At 37.9% G+C, this 22,372-nt stretch overlaps 1 protein-coding gene across 1 annotated transcript; it reads left to right on the forward strand.

Moving 5' to 3' along the window:
* The first annotated feature begins 3,223 nt into the window (after nt 1-3,223).
* Nucleotides 3,224-17,426, forward strand: LOC148065134 (transmembrane protein 235). The gene is made up of 4 exons (XM_087809093.1): nt 3,224-3,602; nt 5,093-5,170; nt 8,559-8,696; nt 14,524-17,426. Exons 1-4 carry the CDS (start codon nt 3,431-3,433, stop codon nt 14,766-14,768), a joined length of 633 nt encoding a protein of 210 aa, XP_087665219.1. The 5' UTR covers nt 3,224-3,430; the 3' UTR covers nt 14,769-17,426.
* Nucleotides 17,427-22,372: the final 4,946 nt, after the last annotated feature.

A 22,372-nucleotide genomic window follows, 5' to 3' on the forward strand; every position in this document is an offset into this window, starting at 1 on the left:
GAAAGAAAAACCAGCTTTGAAAAACAGTTCAAAGGAACAACAGCAGTCGATAGAATCAGCGACAGGAAGCTGGTGACAGAATGAGAAATAGAAACGCATTGATTCACTTTAAAAGCTGTTGTGACATAGATTTCATATCGTTGTGTTTTTCTTTCCTCAACCTTCAGTGCTCCAAGCGTCATTCAAAAAGCCAATTGTGGTGAAAAAAAAAACGTTTTTTAATACACGATTAATTGCTTAGTGACCTCTTGGTTTCCAAGACTTTTGGACTCGCGTTTCCTGAGGATGTGAAATAGAAGCTACAACATTTTTGCTAGAGTATGAATAAAAAGAAAATGTAATTACACTTTCTGGAGGCCTTAGAATGGAATGTCCACAGCAAAATAAATTGCTGCTTTTTGCTTGAAAGAAGCAGTGACTTGTTTTTTTTTTTTAATGGTTTCTGACGTCAAACTCGATTCTAGAGAAAAATAAAATCACAAAAATGTCTACCTGAACACACAGACCCCATCCCCGAATGATACCCCATTAAACTAATGACGGAGGGTAATAAAATGCTGAATAAAAATTAATAATCTGGATTTTTATGTGCTTCCTACAGTAACAACAAACTAGCACTCGGTTTAAAAAATGCATGAGCATTTTTATTCTCAAGCGACGGACACCAGCACTGGGAAGTACCGCCGCTAGAGGTCACCAAAGACGCCTTGATGTTAGTAACCCAACTATAAAATATTAATGCGCAGTGGAAATATAAACGCCACATAATTCGTAGTGATTGAAACGTCAGAGTTTGAAATACACCGTGTAGATCCGAACTGTACTCTGAGACTGTAAAGAAAAATATATAAATATTCCAGATTTTAACAACACCCGAAATGAATAAATTCCCTCTTTTCTCCTGTTTTCATAAGAGACATATCCAGCACGATTCCTCAAGTTAATAGACTATTTCGCATTTTTATGTTCCTATTATCAGCGGTAGCAGACTGGTGTGTTCTTGACTGAAGAAAGGAGAAGCTGGCAGGGGATTAAAACTGTCTATTAAAGGTTCTTTTGAAGGAGAATTATCCTTAAGTAAAGGACCAATATATATATATATATATATATATATATATATATATATATATATATATATATATATATATATATGCAGCTCTGGAAACAATTATGGCGCAACTGCAAAATTATCTATTCCTCTGACTTTCCTTCTTATAGGTATGTGTTAAAGTAAAATGAACATGGTTGTCCTTTAGAGGAGAAGTTTGCAACCTTTTTTGTACAGCGGACCGATTAAATGTCAGGATTATATTCAGAGACTGTACATGAACAAAAACATCTCACCATAACGCTGAATCTACGAGAGCTCTGGACTGGTTACAACAAGATGTTTGTGGATTTGCATCTATGCATGTTTGATTGTATGCTGACGATGGTGTTCTGTACTAGGTGTGTCCTAGCTTACTAAGATACTTTGTGCCAATGTGTGAGTTTGTGTTTTTTAGTGATTGAAGTTTTCTTTCTAGAGTCTGTGTTTACTCATTTTCATTATTCAAGAGTCACATTTGAGTTTTATTCAAACGAAAATATGTTTTCTTTTTCTGAATAAAACATGGTGGGGACTTCTGGTTTGAATAATTTATTTTCAGAAAACCTGACAAATGGTCAAAATAACAAAAAAGATGCAATGTATTCAGACCGCAAATCAATGCGAAGAAAACCGGATTAGATTCATTTAAAAAACAACGCTCTAAAACTAATGTTTTGACCAAGTAATAGTTTAGAATCCATATCTCCACCAGTCGTTCAGAGTGTTCTTGGTCATCGATGATCTGGGGTTCATATTTTTTTTCGTTTAGTTTTCTGCAAATCAATTCTTTAAATAACAATATTCTTATTTAGAGTTTTGTAGAATTGTGGCCATTAGTTTAGAGAGTGAAACAATCATTTTCTTTTTTCTACTAAGAAGTAAGAAACTGATAATTTTGCATGTGGTTCATTTTTTTTCCAGAGCTGTATAAGTGGAATACTGGAATTAAAGCAATATGGAGGGTTGAATAAAGTTATGATGACAATGACGTTATTGAACCCTTAAGCATCACTCAAGAGCCAAATGCTCTTGAAAAATAAATGAATGCTTATTAGCATTTCATTACAAGCATCTCATTCTCTCATTATGCGTCAATACAGACGTGACGTTAGTTCAAACACTATCATAAAAAATAATTACGAGTCACTGAATTCCACTATAATCAGCTAGCCTAGCTAGCAAGAAAATAATTCAGCTTAATCGTTTGAACACTTTCTATACAGTTTACGTGTTATGTAGTGGTGCCTTGTATATTAACTGTACCTATAGTACACACTACAAAAAAGGAGCAAATCCATATTTTAAAAATGATGTAGGAACTTGCCTTGGTGAGACCTTGGCTCCCGCAAGGGTTTAAGCCACAGCTGTCTGTAGAAGAAAAGAAAAAAACACACATATTTTAATGATTAAAATAATTGGAGTTTTTCTTTTTAATAAATGAAAAAAAAGGTACATATCAAACAAGTACTAAGCTGTAATGATGCCCCGCTTTGTTTATACAACGAGTCCCTTGGAGTACGCAGTGACAGACCTTGGTGCTCTACCAATCGCAGCAGAGTGGGTGTGGTTATTGCAAACAGTATTTAATTTCCAGAGAAAAAAGTGGGCGGGGCCTATTTAACTATTCTTATGTGAATATTTTAATGAAAATGAGAGTTTTGTACAAACAGACACATACTGATGATACAATAGAGTCACAACATCTATTGAAGACATACTTAAATCTACACATTAGTTACTCATTTTGAAATAAAAAGAAAAGTGTTGATTAGTGTGAATATAATTTTTAATATGAAGACATTTTTTGAGAACTCATGAAATGAAATGGACCGGCCATGATACAAATAAATAATGAAATACAAATATTATTATCACTTTTTTTTTTCGGGGTTTGTTTATTCACATTATGATCATCAATAAACACAATTGCGACTATAATAAAACGAATTAAATAGTTGTTTTTTTTAAACACGTTTTTAGATTGTTAAATGTTGAATTCTCGACCACTTGTGAGTCGCTTCACTTCAGGGCGAGAGAAGGTTTTTCAACGGAGCTATTTTCTCTCCATCAGTCTTGACTTCAACTTGCGCCGCTGCTGCTCAGACTCTCCGCTCGCAGCCGCTGGATTGACATCTCTCTCTCCTCTCAGTTCCACCTCTTTTTCCAGCTTCGTTGCCCCCCCATCTCTGGACTCCTCGTGTTGTTTGGGAGAATGATCGGAGGTTGAGCTTGAACGCACCACGGCGGCGGCGGAGAAAGTCGGACCAGCTTCACTGGAAAAATTTAATTAAATTTAAAAAAAAAAACAACCTCTGAAGGTTTATTTTTTATTTTTGCAGGATGGGGTACGGATCGGTGGTTCTCTCTGCCGGGTTCTGTGCCCTGCTCTGCTTCGCCTTCCTCGCGGTGTCGATCGGAACCGATTATTGGTACATCATCGACGTGAACAAACCCAACTGCACCGAGTCCAGAGAGCTGAGTTCTCATTCCGGTCTGTGGAGGATCAATGAAGGTATGTCTTGACACTAAACAGAATCAAAATATCCGGTGGACTTTTATGCTTCTTGCTGGTGCCGTTGTGATGCTGATATCGATTATTGATCGTCCAGCTGAAGACGCATTGATCATCCAGGGGGGGAGGGGGGGGGGAGTCATTTTCTTAAAACATACACACAGAATAAGTATATTTTCCTATCAGTACCTCTGTGAGGATCATGTACACAAAATTAATTAAAATGAATTAAAACAATTTGAGTTGCAAATCCTGTCCTGGGTGACTGGTCAGTCCTCTGGCCGCAGAGCTGGATTCTGTCCAATTTGGTGAAATCCACGACGACACCGACACAAGTCTTTGTATTGAAAACACGTGAAAGAAGTGGTTTGTCAGTCGCTGCTAATTGAGCGTCTAATTGGCGGATGATTGCAACAGGTCTCGTCACCGTGTTCCTTTTCCTCGCTCGATCCAGATGCAGCTGCTCATTTACATCTTCCTATATGTCTCAGGAACACCGGAGCGCCACACACCTCCCCAACACCACCATCGCGCCTCAAACCACGAGTCTGGTTGAGTCACGTGGTCTGACGTAATCGCCTTCAAGCATTCGATCCGATCTCAACAAGTGGACACACTGGAAAAGCTCACCAGTCCATCTGAGACATTTCAACCCGACATTTACCAACCATTATTAGCGTTAACACAACTGCAACACTTAGAATGACACATTAATTACCAACGCCAGCCTGAAGGTGCCAACGCAACCTGGAACCTCCCATGATGCCTTTCTACGCAAGGCTATATTTGGTCGCTGCAATGCTGTGTTTAACAATCTACGTCTGTTGCTATGTCAGAGGGTGATCGACAGCTGTCGGCTGGGCGGCAAAGCGTCGCGAGACGTGTTCATGCCACCGTTACTGAGAGGGACTGCAATGTTGACTTTGCAAGTTCAAGTAAATGTTGATAAACATAAGAAGTTGGTAATTTAAGTCAATATATAAAATGCAGGAAGTTTTCAGAATCCGTTCCAAATCAATAAACAAGGGAGCACTTAAATATATATTAAAAAACAGACACATTTAAACCCTTTTTTTAAAAAAAAACCACACTTTGAGCTGCATGGCATTATGGGTTATGACATCGCTACTTATAGAAAGCGGTGTGTTTAAAGACCTGTTGAATACAAAGCCATAAAGGTTTTGTGGAAAGGAAAACGTGGATCATCCAACCCTGGAACTTTTCAGATGTGTGTAAGCTTGGGTCGCGGGGGCAGCAACCTCCAATAAGACCTCCCATGTGGGAATTCCGTGGCACAAGAAACCATCGGTTTTACAAACAACTTGATGAAATCCCCAAAAAGTATTTCATAGCCCCTTCAAATACTGATTCAGGCCTCATGAAAATGAATCCTTGTCCTTCCCTTTAAAAAACCGGGAAAGCATTCTTGACATTTAACAACTCGCCCTGCTCTTTCTGTCACACGTAACCTTTCCTCTTGATGAATGCAGGAGCAAACAAGAGTTCGGTCATCCCCTTCTACTCCGCAAACATGTCCAGCCTGTCGGAGGCCGAGAGGCATCTTCTCGGTGAGTCCCGTCTTGTCGCTCTGTGTTTTTGTCTGGTAACTGATGTCAGAGAGTACGAAGAAACATGTTTTGGGTATTTGGTGGTGTGGCGATGGATATACTGTATTCTACAAAATAAAAAATAAATTGAAAGCGGGAGAGGGAAGACCTCCTTCAAGCAGCTCATGTCCACCTAGTATTATTTATTTAATTAACATTATAAGATTCTCTTTTTTAGCATTTTCAATATCAATGATTCCAATACATTGTCAAGCTCTAAGTCAGTAAGTAAGTAAAGGTTATTTGTAGTACTTTTCTAGACCAGGGTCACAAAGCGCTTGAATGATCAAAAACAATACACAGTTAAAATATATACTTAAAAGGTCAAGACACATACACAGGGGTCCCAGAAAATCAGGGAAAAGCACAAATAAAAATGTCTTAAGATGATTTTGAAGGAGTCAGTAGATCATCAAACACAGAAGAAAATCGTTCCAAAGCTTAGGAGCAACAGTCTGGAAGGATTTCTCTCCTCTGGTCCAGAACCGTGTTCAGGAACCATCAGTAGCATCTGATCCACAGACCTCAGAGCCCGAGCTGGGGTGTAAGGCTGGATCAGATCACTGATGTAAGGAGGAGCCTGACCATGAATAGATCTGAAAGTAAGAACCAGAATTTTAAAGTTGATCCTGAAAGAAACTGGAAGCCAGTGAAGACATTAAAGGATCAGGGAAATGTGAGTTCTTCTTCTAGAGCAGGTCAGAATTCTCCCTGCAGTGTTTGGTATTAACTGCAGGCGAGACAGATTCTTCTTGTTTAGATGTTTAGACACGAAAACAAACTGTTACAATAGTCTAATCGAGAAGATACAAACACATGGATTACAGGCTCCAGATCGTTTCTGGTCAGTTTTCTGCAGTGTTGAACTAAAGACATGTCTTTGTCAAATACAACACCCAGGTTTCTCAGGCTCAGTTTGACAGACTGGACTAAGTCACCCAAGTACTGACTCAACCCTGGAACCTTATCAGCAGGAGCAATAACCAGAGTCACAGTTTTGATGAGGTATCATAGGAAGCATGATTGTTCTGGAACTTGCTTAAGCAACACACTCAAAATAAAGAAAAGAGAGTGATGAATTCTTCAAAAAATGTTTGGTTCCAGACGGTACTCTGGAACACCACCATAATGTAATCTTAGCTTCCTCGGTCTGTAATCAACATTTCCTGAAATTGTATTTTTTCGACAATACAACGCTCCAACTATTCAAAATACACATCCCATAATGCACTGCAACAATGAAAGAATCTTTTTAAATCATTGTCAGCTTTTGTTGTTCTAATAATAAATCGTCAAAGACAAAAAAAAACACCACAAAACACAAGTAAAAATACTTTCCATGCAGGTGGTGATCTCATTGGCTCAGTCCAGTTAGTGACACTTTAGTTTCATTAGTTTTCCATTTTAAACTACAATTTCAGTTTTTCAAACAACATTTTCAGTTTTTTCAAACAAATTTCTATTACAATTAAAAAAATGTGTGAATTAATATGAAAATATGAATAAAAGAAAGTCTGTTGAGACATGTTCCCTTACATCAAAAAAATCATCAAAAAAAAAAGAAAAACAGACAGAAATTTGGTGTTAACTATGTGATTCACGGTAAATAATTTGAATCAGAATTCAATCCACACTCTTCTCACCTCCTGCCGTGCATCTGAGTGAGTTATACAACAGATATTCTAGCATCTGTTTTCTCTTTTTATCACCCAGAACTGCTTCGAAACAAAGACCTCACGACAAACAAGCAAAATCAAAAGCGGCCGAGCTTGATGGGTATTTTCAAGAGAGCCTTCCTGCTGTTACCTCTTCAGTGTTACATTATTGTTTTGTCTTCTGAGCCTCTAAACAAATGATTCACTTGTTATCGCGCATTAGCCAGAGAATCAAGTGTGTTTCAATAGGAATAGAAGGGTCGAGGGATGGTGAAGCTTTGGATTGGAATTCTATCAATCAACCCTCAAAACATCTGTAGCCAAGGCCCGGTTTTGTTCTCCTCACAATGGGGACTCTTAAAATCACCTGCTTACAATTCATGAATAATGTTTTTGGTCGGCATTTCTGAACAATTTAAAACATTTTAAGATGTATTATGCAGTTACTGGGCAGTCGCTGCCTGTGATGTCGGTTCACTGGACGTCTATGGACGCACAAAAAGTGCAGTCAAGCAATTTGACCTGAGATTATTTTCTTGTAGCTAACTGTTGCCATGATAATGTCAAATCAGGGTTGATTTTTTTATTATTTAAAACAGTCAGATGGAGACTTCAAAAGGTGACTAAAAATATGCTAAATAAATTATAAAAAGAGACAATGCAGAGAATTTTTGAGAACGAAATGGTTGTTTTCATGACTTGGATTTGTAGCAAATTTAGAAGATTCCGTTGTGTGCTGCTGAAAGTTGGTAGAAGGGAAACGTTTGGAAGGGAAGAAAAAAAGAAACGGACATGGGGTGTTTCAGAATGTGCATTTCTGCACTTACACAAAATTGAGTGATGTAGATAACGCTACGTCTAGAGCTACGTCGCTAAACGGAAGATACGTCACTACTTCGTAGCAGATAATGGCGTAAATGTCTCGAGAAAACACTCATTCCACCACAAAACAACACAACAACAATAATAAAACATCTTAATATCCAATTGGAGAAAATTGTGTCAGCGACAGGGTTCAAACAGCCGGTTAAAATCGGCGTTAAAAAGTAGTAAGAGAAGAAGCTGTCGAGTCATTTTCTATAAGTTTGTAGCGACGTGTGTTTAATTTGAGACAGTACACAAGTAAGTGCACTGTCTTACAGTGTACTGTCAAGCATTTGGAAAAGTGTGCGATTTGAGACACAACATTGCTAAATGCTACGTTTAGCATAGTCAACTTAACATTTTACGTAAATCGATCTTGTTTCTCACTCAGTTTTACACAAAATTTAGGAGATTTCCTCGGTGTGCTGCCTCAAGTTGTCGGCGCAATCCCCCCAAGAATGGACATGCTAAATGCTACGTTTAGCATGTTCAGTTTAACATAATATGTCTAGTTTCTCACACAGTTTTACACACACAGTAAGTATGTTGTGTCTGAAAAAAAAACTTGAAAAAAAGCATATTTGCTGCAGATTAAATAGTTTTTGCTGAATATATTTTTGCTACAAAAAATCCCCATAACATTATAAAACATAATTATCTTGAGTTTGTTGCATCTCATGATGTAATTCAAATCAATTTATTTATTCAATAAGTGTTTTTTGAATTAAAATGCATGCTTTTTTTTCAATGATTAATCTTTTAAAGAATATTTATAATTGATGAATGATAACAAATTGAAATAATTGATTGACTGAAGTGTGTGTTTTCAGGCTTACACAAAGTGGTGGTCATCGTGTTGCCCCTCAGTCTGGTGATGCTGGTGTTTGGATGGATTTTCGGTCTGGTGAGCTCGTTGGCCTGCAGCCCGAAGCTATTGGCCGGAACAGCTTGCTATTTCCTCTTCTCCAGTAAGTCCAGGACAAAAAACTTTCTTTTTTAATGCCTCGGGGCCACATTCCATCCTGTCAACAAAAGAAGGCGAGAGTAAGACATTTTTCTGTCCGTCAACTCTTATGTGTGGAGGTCTGTGGGTTTCTCAGGAAAAAAAGAATCACGGTTGCAGAAAATGCCGGGAGGTGAAGTCTGTCAAGAGGTGGTAGAGGGTGATGTGATTTAAACGGGGTAAATCTTATTAGCAGGTTATTGACTGTAACACCCTAACGTCTCTTGATCTCACAGAGGAGCCGAGCGTTTCCTCCTTTTTTCTGCTTAGATCAGTTAACTGTGAGAGTCTAAACAAACCTTCTCATTAGCTGGAGTGTCTTAACACACTGGAGAAGCATCAGTTTCTTCGCCCCGCAGAGAGTAATTGCCTAAAGATAGAAACTGTTGCACGAGTTACATTTTAGTCTTCAGGAAGCAGTTGGTTCTCAGAACTGTACCCACCGACCACCCAGAGTTTACAGACGGTTTTCTCGTACTTTGTAACATTTAGTCCTGGATTAAAGGCTTTAACAGGTGATACATTGTTCAGTGTTGCAAGTGTTTGTCAAACTAAATGTGAATCAAATCAGGACAGTTTGGTTTATAAGGCAAAAGGAAAGGAAGTAAAATTGTCATTTGTCCACAGATTTGGGCAGTGTTGGGAAAGTTCACTTTCTAATGCAAGTTCAGTTCATTAGTTTTAAAATGTTGTTGTCAGTTCATAGTTGATCATTTTCAAAGATTCACAGCTTCAATAATATTTTTTCAATTGTTATAGTTATTTTTTTTGATATGTTGCGACAAACTGATTTACAGAAAAGGCAGAAATTATTTTTTACATTGAACATATTCCTCACATTTCATTGTCCTATAAGGAACCGTTTTACAGTTATTGTCAGTTTTGTTAAAACAACCCAGGAATTGTACGTTTTGTCGTCAAATACTGTATATAATAAAATACAGGAAATAGATAAACACAAAATAAGATTAATTAAATACAATAAAAGAAGAGGCTCTTACATTAAATTGGGCATATAGAAATTCCTGAAAACTGAAGTGTTTATGTTCCCGTTTTGAACCCTAAAGAACAAGCTAGGGGCCTCATGTACTATGGGGTCATACGGACAAAAAACGTGCGGACCTACTTTTCCAATTCAAAGTCCATATGTATCAATAAGGACACATTTGTAGGTCGCGTACGTACGGATCAGCTGATCAGATGCACGTCATACACACACTAACGATCAATATTAATCAGAAATTAACACGTTTTTGTAGTTACACGAGTAGATATTTCATTATTCCCAAACTTATAAATATCTTCTCGTTCACCAAACGGATGATCTTTATTTATTAAGACAACATCGTCGTTTTATACTGAATATTTGAATCTGCTATTTCACACTATTCAGAAAAAATGTTTTTATTTTAATATAACAAAATGATCCGCGTCTGATGAAAGCAGCAGAAGGTTCTCTTCAAATCGGATCACGTGATCAGAGCCATCTCCTTGAAAAACACACTGATATGAATACACCGTCACATGATTTGTTCATTTGTGAACAAAACGCTTTTATTTATTAAAATGAAATAAAAATCTGCGCAGCTGTGCCACACATTCATATGAAGCTCAGACCATCTTTATCATCATCACTACTCAGCGCTTTAAGTTACTGATTTAAACTTTGATTCTTGTTAAACTCCATTTTAAGATGTTTCAAATAAGCCCCTGATCGTCTCTGTAAACAAAGTATTTGCGTTAATAATCCGGTATGGAAAATATAAACCTTTTCATCGGAGCTCGTCTGCAATCAATTAAAGTAAGTGATCCATGTCAGAAATGTTTAAATTAACGAATATAAACTGTTAATCCAGTTTAAATTCATGTTTTCATTTCACAGACTCAGCTGCAGCTCTTGGTTTTGATGACATAAGCGTTTATGCGCGGCTGGTGTTCAAGATAGAGTTCTCCTGACATAGATCAAGACCCGTTTACAGTTAGTTTCTCTTTTAGTCGCTGTAGGATTCTGGGAACCCACTGGATGAAGATGGAGAGTGTGTGACGTTAACAGACACCAGAAGGAACGAGTTCACACAGAACTCAATAAACTATGTTCAGTTCATGTTCGTCTAAAATAGATGGTGAACTGGAAATGGGCTGTAATAGCTTAAAGGAAAGACTAGTCACTCAAAACCAGAATAAGAGTACTTACTCGGTAAAAGCCTATTTCCCAAGTAGTGATGACTAACATACCAAAATACATCCAGAAGCAAACAGTAAGCCCAATATTGATCCCAGAGAGAGTTATTCTGAAGAACCGGAATAAATAATAATAGCAGGACTAAATCCGAGTAGTGAGAGTGATCCAGCCGCACTTGTGATGAAGTAGTTAAATGGTAGTATTTTCAGAAGTATTAAGAAAAGAACAAGAGACGTAGTAGCTCAATATAAAGCAATATATATAAACATCGAGCCAAAAGGTTTTTTTTTCAGTAGATGCAACAGGAAGTATGAGCCCAATTGCATGATTTTATTTTTATTTTGGAGGCATCATATTACTTTGACAACACTCTTCTTGTTATTCTCAGTATATATATCGATCATTTTTGTTACTTTCTGAACCCTTGTGTTGCATCTGGGTCAAGGTGACCCGTATGGCCGGAGGCCCGAAAGCAAAATGTTTGTGGGATCCCTTGTGTTGTCTCTGGGTCAAGGTAAAAGAGGGATACCTCAAACACATCTGTTTTTCGGGCCTCCGAGTCACCTTGACCCAGAGACAACACAAGGGATACCACAGACATTTGCTTTTGGGCCTCCGGGTCACCTTGACCCAGAGACAACACAAGGGATACCACAAATATTTGTTTTCCTGGCCTTCGGGTCACCTTGACCCAGAGACAACACAAGGGATACCACAGACATTTGCTTTTGTGCCTCCGGGTCACCTTGACCCAGAGACAACACAAGGGATACCACAAATATTTGTTTTCCTGGCCTTCGGGTCACCTTGACCCAGAGACAACAAAAGGGATACCACAGACATTTGCTTTCGGGCCTCTGGGTCACCTTGACAGGTGCAAGCATAAAATGTATTGTTTGTGGCTCTTTAGCACTGACTAAGAATATAAAAAATTGTAACAAGATTGAGATACAAAGTGTTGAACCATATCCAAACTGTCGTGTACATCGACTGGCTCGACCCTATTTTCACCTGGCAGCCATCTTTGATCTCGGTTTGGAAAACCTGTGATCAAAAGCAGTCCCTGAGAAGAAGCCTACTCTGGACAAATTGTAGCAATTTTCTTGCCAATCCAGTTTCAAACTACGATATTCCCGTCGACGGCTGTCTGGACTGCGCATTCGAACCCCACTTCAGACGTGAGTGACGGGATAAACTTCGACAGCTTGATGAGTACAGTCGTCATCATCATCATCATCATCTTTTTTTTACTCTCATAATCAGTTCTGGCTCTTAATTGCACGGTAACTAGTCTGAGGCCTGATTCAAAAACAGTAAAAAAAACATTTTAATATGACATTTCAGCTGATCTTTGTAGCGTTCCCAGTGGTGAGGAGCGACTTGTAGGAGCTTCAAAATGATTGGACATTTCTGAAGAGCTGAGCGGAGCCGTGATAAAACGGGAATACCGGCTGACTCGGCGTCCTCCTTCAGTCTGAGAAGTAGTTTGAATCACACGGGTTCGTATTAAAAATCTCAGCAGGTGCTTTTTTTTACATTAAATCCTAACATGAACCGTCCGGGAATACGGTTGCAAGCGGTGACGATGTAATAAGATAAAAGATTCATATCCCAATTCTACACGGTTACGGGTTTTATTTTAGCAAAAGCTGATGGAAAATGACTGAGATAGAATGTATTATCTTAGTTACCGAACTGCTCTTAGCTAGAAGCAGATAAGAGAACACAATTCCTCCAGATATCTAGTGGTTATCGAGGAACTAACCAAATGACACCATTTCTAATAAGCAGATGCACATATGGTAGTGATCGTGTAACAGCTTACACAACTGTAATATAGCATAAATACCATATATAAGTCGCACTGGAGTATAAGTCGCATTTTTTGGGGAAATTTATTCGATAAAATCCAACACCAAGAACAGACATGTCATGTTGAAAGGCAATTTAAAATAAAAATAGAATAGAGGCAACAACAGGCTGAATAATTGTACGGTATATGCTTACGTTACATGACACAACTGAGAACGTGCCTGGTATGTTAACATAACATATTAAGAGTTATTCAGATAACTATAGCATAAATAAAATGCTAAGAAGTCCTCTTCTACGTCGAAATTATCACCATTTCTCCTTGCCTTGCAAGTAAAGTTCTCTGAAAATGAACGGATTTAGATTTTTGTTTTCTGTGCGATACGTATCAATAAATTATTACGATAAAAACTCCAATATATTATTAATAAAAGTTAGTTCGTAAAGTGTCGCAATGCATCGCAATATACATCGTATCGTGGTACATATCGAATCGCCAGATTGTTGCTAATACACATTGGGATTTTTTTCAAATGTACTTTTAATTCAAAAGAATATAGCGTGGTCGCCTCACAGCAAGAAGGTTGTTGAGCCTAAATAATGATTATTCCTTTCAGTTATTTTTTAACTATGTATTATAGAGGTTTGTGCGTTGTTTTGATAGAGATGTGATGATCCAAAGATTTCGAGGGGTTGGTTAAAATACTCAAATAATTTTAATCGAAGAAGATTAATATAAATAAATACATCCAAACCTCCAACATTTGTAGCATCTTCAACCACCTTTTAATGCCAGTCTTGACTTTATGATGTTGCTTTGTTCGGAAATGACACGAGAGAGTAGAACCGCTGTTGTGCCTGAGTCTATATACATGGATACACTTCACCAGGCAGTCACTTCAATCAGTCCAAGATTGTTACACGGAAGATCGATACATGGCCTGAGGCGAGGTCGAGCCAGGCGACTGTCGATACAAGACAGGGAGCCGGTAAGAGACATGAGGGTTAACAAGTCAGAGACCCTTCTCATCTATATCACGAAACACACTTGGGAGACCGAGAAGGAAGCCTCAAGATTACCAAATGGCTCGTGCTCAGGGGACATGGAAGAAAGAATATATATTGCGGAAAGTATTGCGAGATCTCGGAAAAAAAAAGTATTGCGTGATCTCGAAAAATTGAAATCCTATTTGTTGGGTGAGATCGTTTTAATCATTCAATCGATATGGCAAAAATGATCTAATGAATGATAAAAAAGATGGACAAACGTGCATTTAAAACATTTTCATTTCAGAGAATCACAGCGATAATGAAGACAGTTGCGCTGATTCTCTTAATTTGAAAGCCGGATGTTTATTACATCCTTTTTTTAACGGCGTTTGGGGGAATTCATTGCCCAGTTTAGCGAGAAATTTCTAAATTAAAGTGCGGCTCATCAACTTAACAACTGATAGATTGACTCCAGTATGTTTTGGAGGTTTTTTTGCGAACCACAAGGGCAACTTGCTATTTTTAGAACAAGTCCCACAGGCAACTGAGAAGGAGCCAACGGGCGATCGGGTTCCCACGGGCATCAGGTTGGTGACCCCTGATCTAGAGTATTAGGAGGCGAAGAAGAGAGCGCAGACAGGGCGACCACGTGATTTAGTGGCTAATTTAGAGTAAATTAGAAAGTGTGCCTATGTATTAAATGTGTGAAAATGAAAATCTGAAATAAATAAGTCATATTTTTCTCAGATATTTTCTTTTCCAAGTGTCGACATGGAATGTTCCATCATGCGTTTTCTCTCCTCGCCAGGTCTCTTGACACTGATGGGGGTCAGCATCTACATCAGGTACTCCCATCTGGCCATGGAGGAGTTTGAGCGCATGGTTCCGCCGGAGAGCCTGGTCTTCGTGAAGGTGTCGTTCGGCTGGTCCTTCGCCCTGGCGTGGCTCTCCTACAGCCTGGAGGTGTCGGTGGGTCTGCTGCTCATGATGGCCGCCCGGATCACCCTGAAGAAGGGCCGTCTGGACTCTGGGGTTTCTGTGGCCATGTTTTAAGCCGGTTCGGATTCCTAGTGCGAGTCTTAACCAGCCAAATTCTAGTGCATTCAAATTAATTTACACCATCAAAAGCTTCTCTCTCCCTCATTTATGTGCCGAACAAGCAAGGAAAATTGCAATTCAGAAGCCCAGAGCGCATTATTCATTCATTTCCTTCCACTAATGCTTTTTCTAGATAAACTGGAAATTGAGTTTGAGGGAGAAAACGGCACAAAAATATTGCGAGTTATACGTTTCTGTTTTTGTCAGTGAGAAAGCTAAAATTCAACTGCAAGTTCCCAAAAAATAATCAGAATCATCAGAATGTTTTTTCTTTTAAATACATTCTCCAAGAATAGAACTACATCATCTGTAAAAAAAAAAAAAATCTTGTATCGATACTAGATTTACTCAATCAGAGAAAGAAGGACAAGAGATTAGCAATTCTCTCTTTCCCGCCCAAATATGGAATTAACAAGATGCTAACGTTTCTACCATACATGAGATAGAACTTCTGAATACATAGTCGTAAAGATTTTGCTTTTAATTGTGGGTTTAATTAGCAAAAACAAGTTTATTATAATTATTTGACACATAGCTTCTTTCGATGTTAAATGTTGACTCCATGCTAATGCTAAAGGCAATTTGCTTAATAACATTGAATAATTTTTTCCCGCTCTTTTTGCCTTTTTAAGAAAAATAATGGAATGAAGTAATGTTGTTGGTACTTGGTTTTCATACCAATCGAGCAACAACTATCAAGGTAAAAACCTTCCTAGCATATAGCACTAGCATCGCTGGAAGCATGTGTGGGCGTTGAAAATGTTTAGCCTCAGAGATAAACAAGACTGGATGAAAATTGTACCAATCCTGCTTCACAGTGATGTGAGTATTACATCTAATGACCTTCAAAAAACTAAAAATAGTTATAACAAGACCGGCTGGAGCTTATCCCAGGTACTTAGGGGAAGCAATTGCTAATGGTTCTTTTTGTTTTTGTTATTTATGTTTCCAGAATAAATGACAATTTCTTCTGTCACTCAAAAACATTTTAGTTGTTTATATACCAACTTGTTCTTTTAATTGCTTCTTAAGAACGCCGATGTAATAAAGCACAAACCTTCAGGAATGATCTTCACTTTCTACCATAGGTGCCAAGATTTCCACTAAATATGTTGCCGGGGGCAGTTGTCTTTAAATTGTTGTCGATATTTTGTTGTTTAAAAAAAGCTTCTTTTCAGGTTTAGCATCAGATTGGACATAATAGCTCAGCGTGAGTGCAGCTTATTTATAAACTACCAATCTATTAACTGGTTCTTCAAGACTGCAATTATAGCAAAAAAGATGTTGCGTGTTCTCACGCTAAGCTTCACTCTCCACACTTAGGGTCTATCTTAACTGTGTTGTCCTTGAATTCAGCCTCATGCTAGATGTTGATTTTTTTTTGGGGGGGGAATGTAATAAACTGCTGTTTAAGTAATAGTTCACCCAAATTTCCCTCATTTTCTACTCACCCTCATGTAGACAACAAAAGGGTTGTAATAATCTTTATTAATCCGTGTCTTTTTAAAGTTGCAGACAGAAGTGTACGTCCATATGACGATCGCAACCAGGGCTACATTTTTATCGTCTTCCTCGTCCTAAAAAGACACTTAAAAACACCAAAATACCTGCAAACTGCTCACGTGTGATGTCCATCTTGTATTGAAACCTGGACATCAGAAATTGAAATTGGTTTACATTTTAAGCCTGTTTGTGGTGGAAACCCCCAGTGTCAGAGGGTAAAGCGGATATTCTGCTTAAAAAATATAGACTCGTTTTCATTTTTGTCAACAATTTGTCATGTCAGGGATTCAAAGCAAGAGGTACATCAAAGAAAAGCATTATGGAGGTATTTTGATGTTTTTTAGTTTGTCTTTTTGGACGAAGAGGACCAAGAAAAGTGAGCGCCTATCAGGACATACCTTTTTCTTCACACAATACATGGATTTCTCAACCCTTAGTCGACGTGAAAATTGAATTGTGGGTGTTTTATCACTTTAACAAACCAAGGTTCTATTCTGAGTAAGTGGCTATAAATACACAAAAGGACCCACTGATGGGATCTTCGTGAACGATTACGGACGGCAATTGGATTTTCTTTTTCAACTAAGGTAAAATCCTTTCAAAAAGTGGCCATGGATTACATCAAAGTCTATCAAGTGGTTTCTATGATGAGTCTCCTTACTGTGATACGTTTCCACTACAACCAGGGTCTCTGGAGAAGTTTAATTTCCTAGTTACATAGTGGTACTACTAGCATGGCTGGGAGTACATGTAAGTGGCCTTGGAATAGATTCAAAGCAATGTACGGATTTCTGAAGAGGACTATTCATGACCACTAATGCACTGGAATAACACTTAACCTTTGGAGATAAACAAGTTTGGGAATGAATCGCATTGATGTCCAAACTCATTTCAGTACTGAAGCTATTGAATGTAATTGCAACTTGCTTTATTCCAATCTGAAATAAACAAACAAAGAATGTATCTGATGGACACTGGAAATGGTTTGTTTTGAAAGAGAAATACACAAAAAAGGCCACAATTCCAGTAGTTTGCTTGATCTGGAATGTGTAACAATGATCACAACACCACCCCAGCGGCCTCTGTTTTGTTCCCGTTGTAATATGTTTGTACACGCAAGCTATTGAGAAACCAACATGGACGCTCTTCTGGTTAGACTGTTGTTCATTGTACGGTCTTGTTTGTTCTTGTCCTGTATGTTCAACTAAATAAATAATAATAAAAAAAAAAGTTTAATTAATTTGTTATTTTTGGTTATTTCCCTTAAAGGGATAGTCAGCTAAAATGTTCACTAATTTTCTACTAATGAGATAGAAAATATTTGGTTTACCTTATATGTAAATACACTTGTTTGTAGCAGCAACTAAAAGGCTAACATGCTACGTCAACAGAAGTAGACACTAGAATCTTGAGCAAAAGAAGCACGTTAGCATTTTAGCTTCAGCTACACACTAGCTTAAAATATAGACTTGTTTAACTTTATGTCGAGGCTTCAATACAAGATGGACTTAACTAGTAGTAGTATGTTTTAAGTATCGTTTTGGACGAAGATAAAGACAAATACAAGTGAGCGTTGGTCGCTACAAAAGCATGGACATGCATTTTTGTCTGTGTCTTCGGAACGGATTCAGTCACGTAATTATCCCAGCTCTCTAGGGAGAGAGGCAGGGGTAACAGACCATTGTAGTATTCCCAGCGGCGACAGTACAAGGTTATGATTTGTGAAGCCATATCTTTTGACCTTTACGTGTACTCCCGACCTCGTGCTCGCTCAGCCTTTTCAAGTGAAAGACTTCTTGCGAGAAAAGTAGCAACAGCAAATTCGCTCCGTCTCGCTTCTCCTATATATCAAACCCGTTAAACTTTTATTAGGAGAAATTATTCAATCTTCCTCAGCCGCGAAGTTCTCGGCAAAGCCATCGCTCTTGGGGTTACGGCCTGGCCCCCTCGACGGAGCGCAGTCATTTTGACTTGGACTGAGGTCTTTAGAATTTATAGAAGCAACATTTTTACTGCCTTGCTCTGGCTGGAAAATCGCTTCTTAAATCACTCTCTTACGTGGGTTTGTCGTAATTAGATGACGGCGGCAAGAACCAGTCGATTCAAATACGTTTGAATTTTGCAAGCATCAGATGTTTGGAGGTGGAAGAACAAATGGTTAAGAGAGGTGTGTGAGTGTGTCAACTGTACAGTGTGTACAAATACCAAGTACAGACTTTACACCTCTGGTGCAGAAATTACACGTTCAGAATAAAATAATAACAATATATCACTTTCTTTTCATTTCCTGTATCCGATATGTTGTTATGTGGGCATTCTATTCTCATGTGTCAACTCTTAAGAGTGAAAGATGTGGCAGGCTGCACCATTATCCTCGCAGGATATTGACATATTAGTGCCATTAATTTCGTTGTTAGAAAAATGCTGATGAAGCCTTAATCCTGCTTACAAATACGTATCTTTTAACGATGCTTTCGGGTGACGTGAAATAAACAGAGATGGTGTAAACGTTTGTTAAAATTACACAGGGTCGCAGTTAATTAAAGAAATAGTCTCCATAAAAGGAGCACAACTCATAAAAGATGGTAACTTGAGTTGAAGGTTTGGAACTAAAACAACACATTCGGATGCTCAATGTTGGTGCTTCTTATTTGATGAATCAAAGGTACACGCCACTAGTGGTCACACATGAGAATACATTTAAAATAAGAGTCCCCGCCTTGTGATTGTCACATTTACATGAGGCCTGGGGGCAAAATAAGGACCTGCAAAGTAATTATGTGGACAGCAAGTCGTATAAGAGTACTTACAAGTAGTCAGAGACATTTTGTGTCGAATGCAGTTATCGTCTACATGGCAACGGATAAGGTCACATGCAGTGGCAGCTGGTTAAAAATATTCTAGGTGATGCTCTTTTTCCAGTACATTTCCCTGCCTTTACCATTGAAATAATCAGCTGAAAATAGTCTTATATTAACTCAGACAATATTAATTACATGTGGAAAATTAGCACTTTGACAGCTAATTTTGCTCCTTCTTTAGATACAAATGAAAACACATTTTAATTATACTATAACATTCTTCATACACAATAACCCAAATTATTTTAAAAAACTGTTAACAAACTGTCCTCTGCACCACCATCAGTTATACTTTCTAACCACTTCCTTATACAATACAATTCAATGGACTGGCATTGCTTCCACAACAACATCCCCCATTTTTGCCAGAAGCAAAAAGCAGCATTAACGTGTTTCTCAAGGTGTGAATTTTCTTTAGTGTTGCCAAATTCCTACAAGAAGCCAATTTATAGCAAGACAAGATTATTAAATGTCAAGATAAACATCAGACAGTTGGCAGATAAAAGACACTTCGATTAAAGTGAGGATTTATGGGCATAACAGAGCTTGTATTGACACTATCTCTATCAATCTCAATCAGTTTTTGGGTAAAAAAAAATGCAGTCTTTGACTTGGACTTTATTTTAAATGTTAATATTTTATTATTGAAACACGCAACATGACTAATGTCTTATATAGAATATTTTTGCTTTTACAGATTTTAGAAAAAAATAATGTTGCCTCTCTGACTCTGTATAACATGTAAAAATATCATCAGGTGAGATATAGCAAGTCTTTTATCTTCATATCAACAGGATCCATAGATACAGACTATAGTCTTAAAGGCCTTATCTGTTGTTTCTAATAAATGATTCTGTCTCCCTCTAATGTTGAAATAGTAAAACTGCAATTTTGTAAATTCATTTATTTTTTCTGTGCCTATGTTGTTCACAAAAAAAAGCTTTTACTATAAAACTTCTGTTTTGTCATTCATTAAAAAATTAATGTCAAGCAGTCAAGCAATGTCCATGTCGTGGGCTGAAATAATGTGTACATTTATACACTTTTATCATTGAAAATTCCTCGTAAAATAATTCAAATGCCACATCTAGCTAAGCTTGGCTTTCGGTTGAAGTAAATGGACTACGTAATTGTTCCCGTGGATTACATAACGAAGGATGCAGTTGATATTTTCCCAGTTTCTGGACTCATTTTGCCCGCTGGCAGAGGCTGAAGGGGGACGTGACGCTCCCTGACTGAGCGGTCTCATAAACCTAAAGGGGGTCTGGATCTCTGGAGAGACCACTGTGCCGCTCCTCTGACCTAGAAGCCAGTCAAAGAGGTAATCAAAGACACGGCAAGCACAGCCGGCACCAGCAATAATAGGGTCGTCCGCCAAATTGAAGATGCCACAGATGTCATCATCATTTGTTTGTCGAAGGGGGGGGGGAGGGGGATGGATGGCCTGCTGTTGCAGATCAAAAGGGATAAAACAATGAATGGAAGAGTCGTTTAAATGCATGAGAAAGGAGAGTTAAGAAGCAATAAAATCACATGGTTTCACGTTCACAATTCATTTTTATGACAGGCTGCTGTCAAACAGGTATTTGTAACTACGATCCAAGTGTAGCCGACCCCTCACAGTGAATGCCAAACCTGCTGTTTATGTTTAGATCCGGAACGTTTTCATGATATCAGAACATTTGTTGCATTTGTTAAAGGCTAAACCAACAATCCCACAGACTTCTCAAACCTCTAATCTAAAATGTCCACATCGAAGAGTAACATGCTGGTCTTTCAGCTCAAACTCAATGAATCAGTAGAAGGCGCTATAACAGTTTTTTCCCATTCAGCGGTGTCAAGATCATAATTAAACATTATATAAATGTATTCTTCCTTTTCTTCCCTTTGATCTATGTTCTTGATGTTTGCACTTTGTCATCCCTTGCACTTTATTCTTTTATTTGCACTTCGTTCTTGTTTTTAAGACACTATCGTCTGCTGTGAACTCGAAACCCAATTTCATAAAGGAGATCTCCTGGGGAATAAAAAAAAAGTCTATCTAATCTAACTCAAAAATCGTCCCATAAGGCATTGCCAAAACAGTTAAAGGAACTACGTGGATGATCCTGGATGTAAAATATTTTAAATGTATTTTGTTTTAAGAGGCAGGTAAAAAAAAACTGGTCACTACATTAAAATGAACAAACATTTTTGTCTATAACTTTAAAAAGGAACGGATTACTATAAAAATAATCCCAACCCCTAGTCGACACCAACAAAATAATTCATATAATGATTACGTGCAATTAACACTTTATTAGCGTGTTCGCACTTTCGTGAACAAAATCATCATGTTTCAAGACATGTTTACATGTGTTCTTTTTAATCACTCGGGCTAGAAAGGTGAGAGAGGCGAGAGGTTCTTTTATTTTCACTGATGAATTCAATGACAAATAGCTCCACCATTTGTGGAATATCTTAAATATCATCTAAAAGTTCCACTTTTTTGCATTAATTTTTAATGTATTTATTTGTCTAGCTACTCTGGGTAAGTTTAGGTTAGTTCCTCTGCTCTTATTTTCATGAATTTTAATCCTAAAATAAAATTTAAAATATATATATTGCAATATACAATGTAGCAAAACACTCTCCTGCAACAAAACAAACATGGCCGCCACATTTCTGTCCATAAAAAACAACAGGAGAACCCGGTGTTAATGTTGGATTTAAAGATCTAAGGGCTATAATAACCAACAATCATGCATTTCATGTCAACATCATGAAACAGACTTGTGGCACATTGCATTATGGGAGTTATATCAATAGGAAAATGTTCAGCTGTTTCCAGTTAGTCAGCAGCATCTCTCTGAATGAAAAGAAGAAGAAAAAAAAGCTTTATTTTCTGGGCTCGTCTCACTTGGATAATTCCAGCAGACAGTGATAAATTGTCCCTGTCATGGCGTAATACAATCTTATCACCGCGGCGCGGATCCCAACACCACGAGCAAAGCGGTCGTCGCCTCAGCGTGTGAGAGGTTAATGAGGTCAAGTGGAGTCGTTTATTTAAACAAGAAGACTTGATCGAGAGGTCATTTGTTCATCTCAGAGATGCAGTCGCCCGACACACACACCCCAGTGTTACTCCATTGATATAAAAGAAAAGTATCCATATCGATATTATCCACGTTTGTAAAAACCTTTATCAATCAATGT

Source organism: Callionymus lyra, chromosome 15 (genome assembly GCF_982586985.1).
Source record: "Callionymus lyra chromosome 15, fCalLyr1.hap1.1, whole genome shotgun sequence".
In the NCBI taxonomy this organism is placed as follows: Eukaryota; Metazoa; Chordata; class Actinopteri; order Syngnathiformes; family Callionymidae; genus Callionymus; species Callionymus lyra.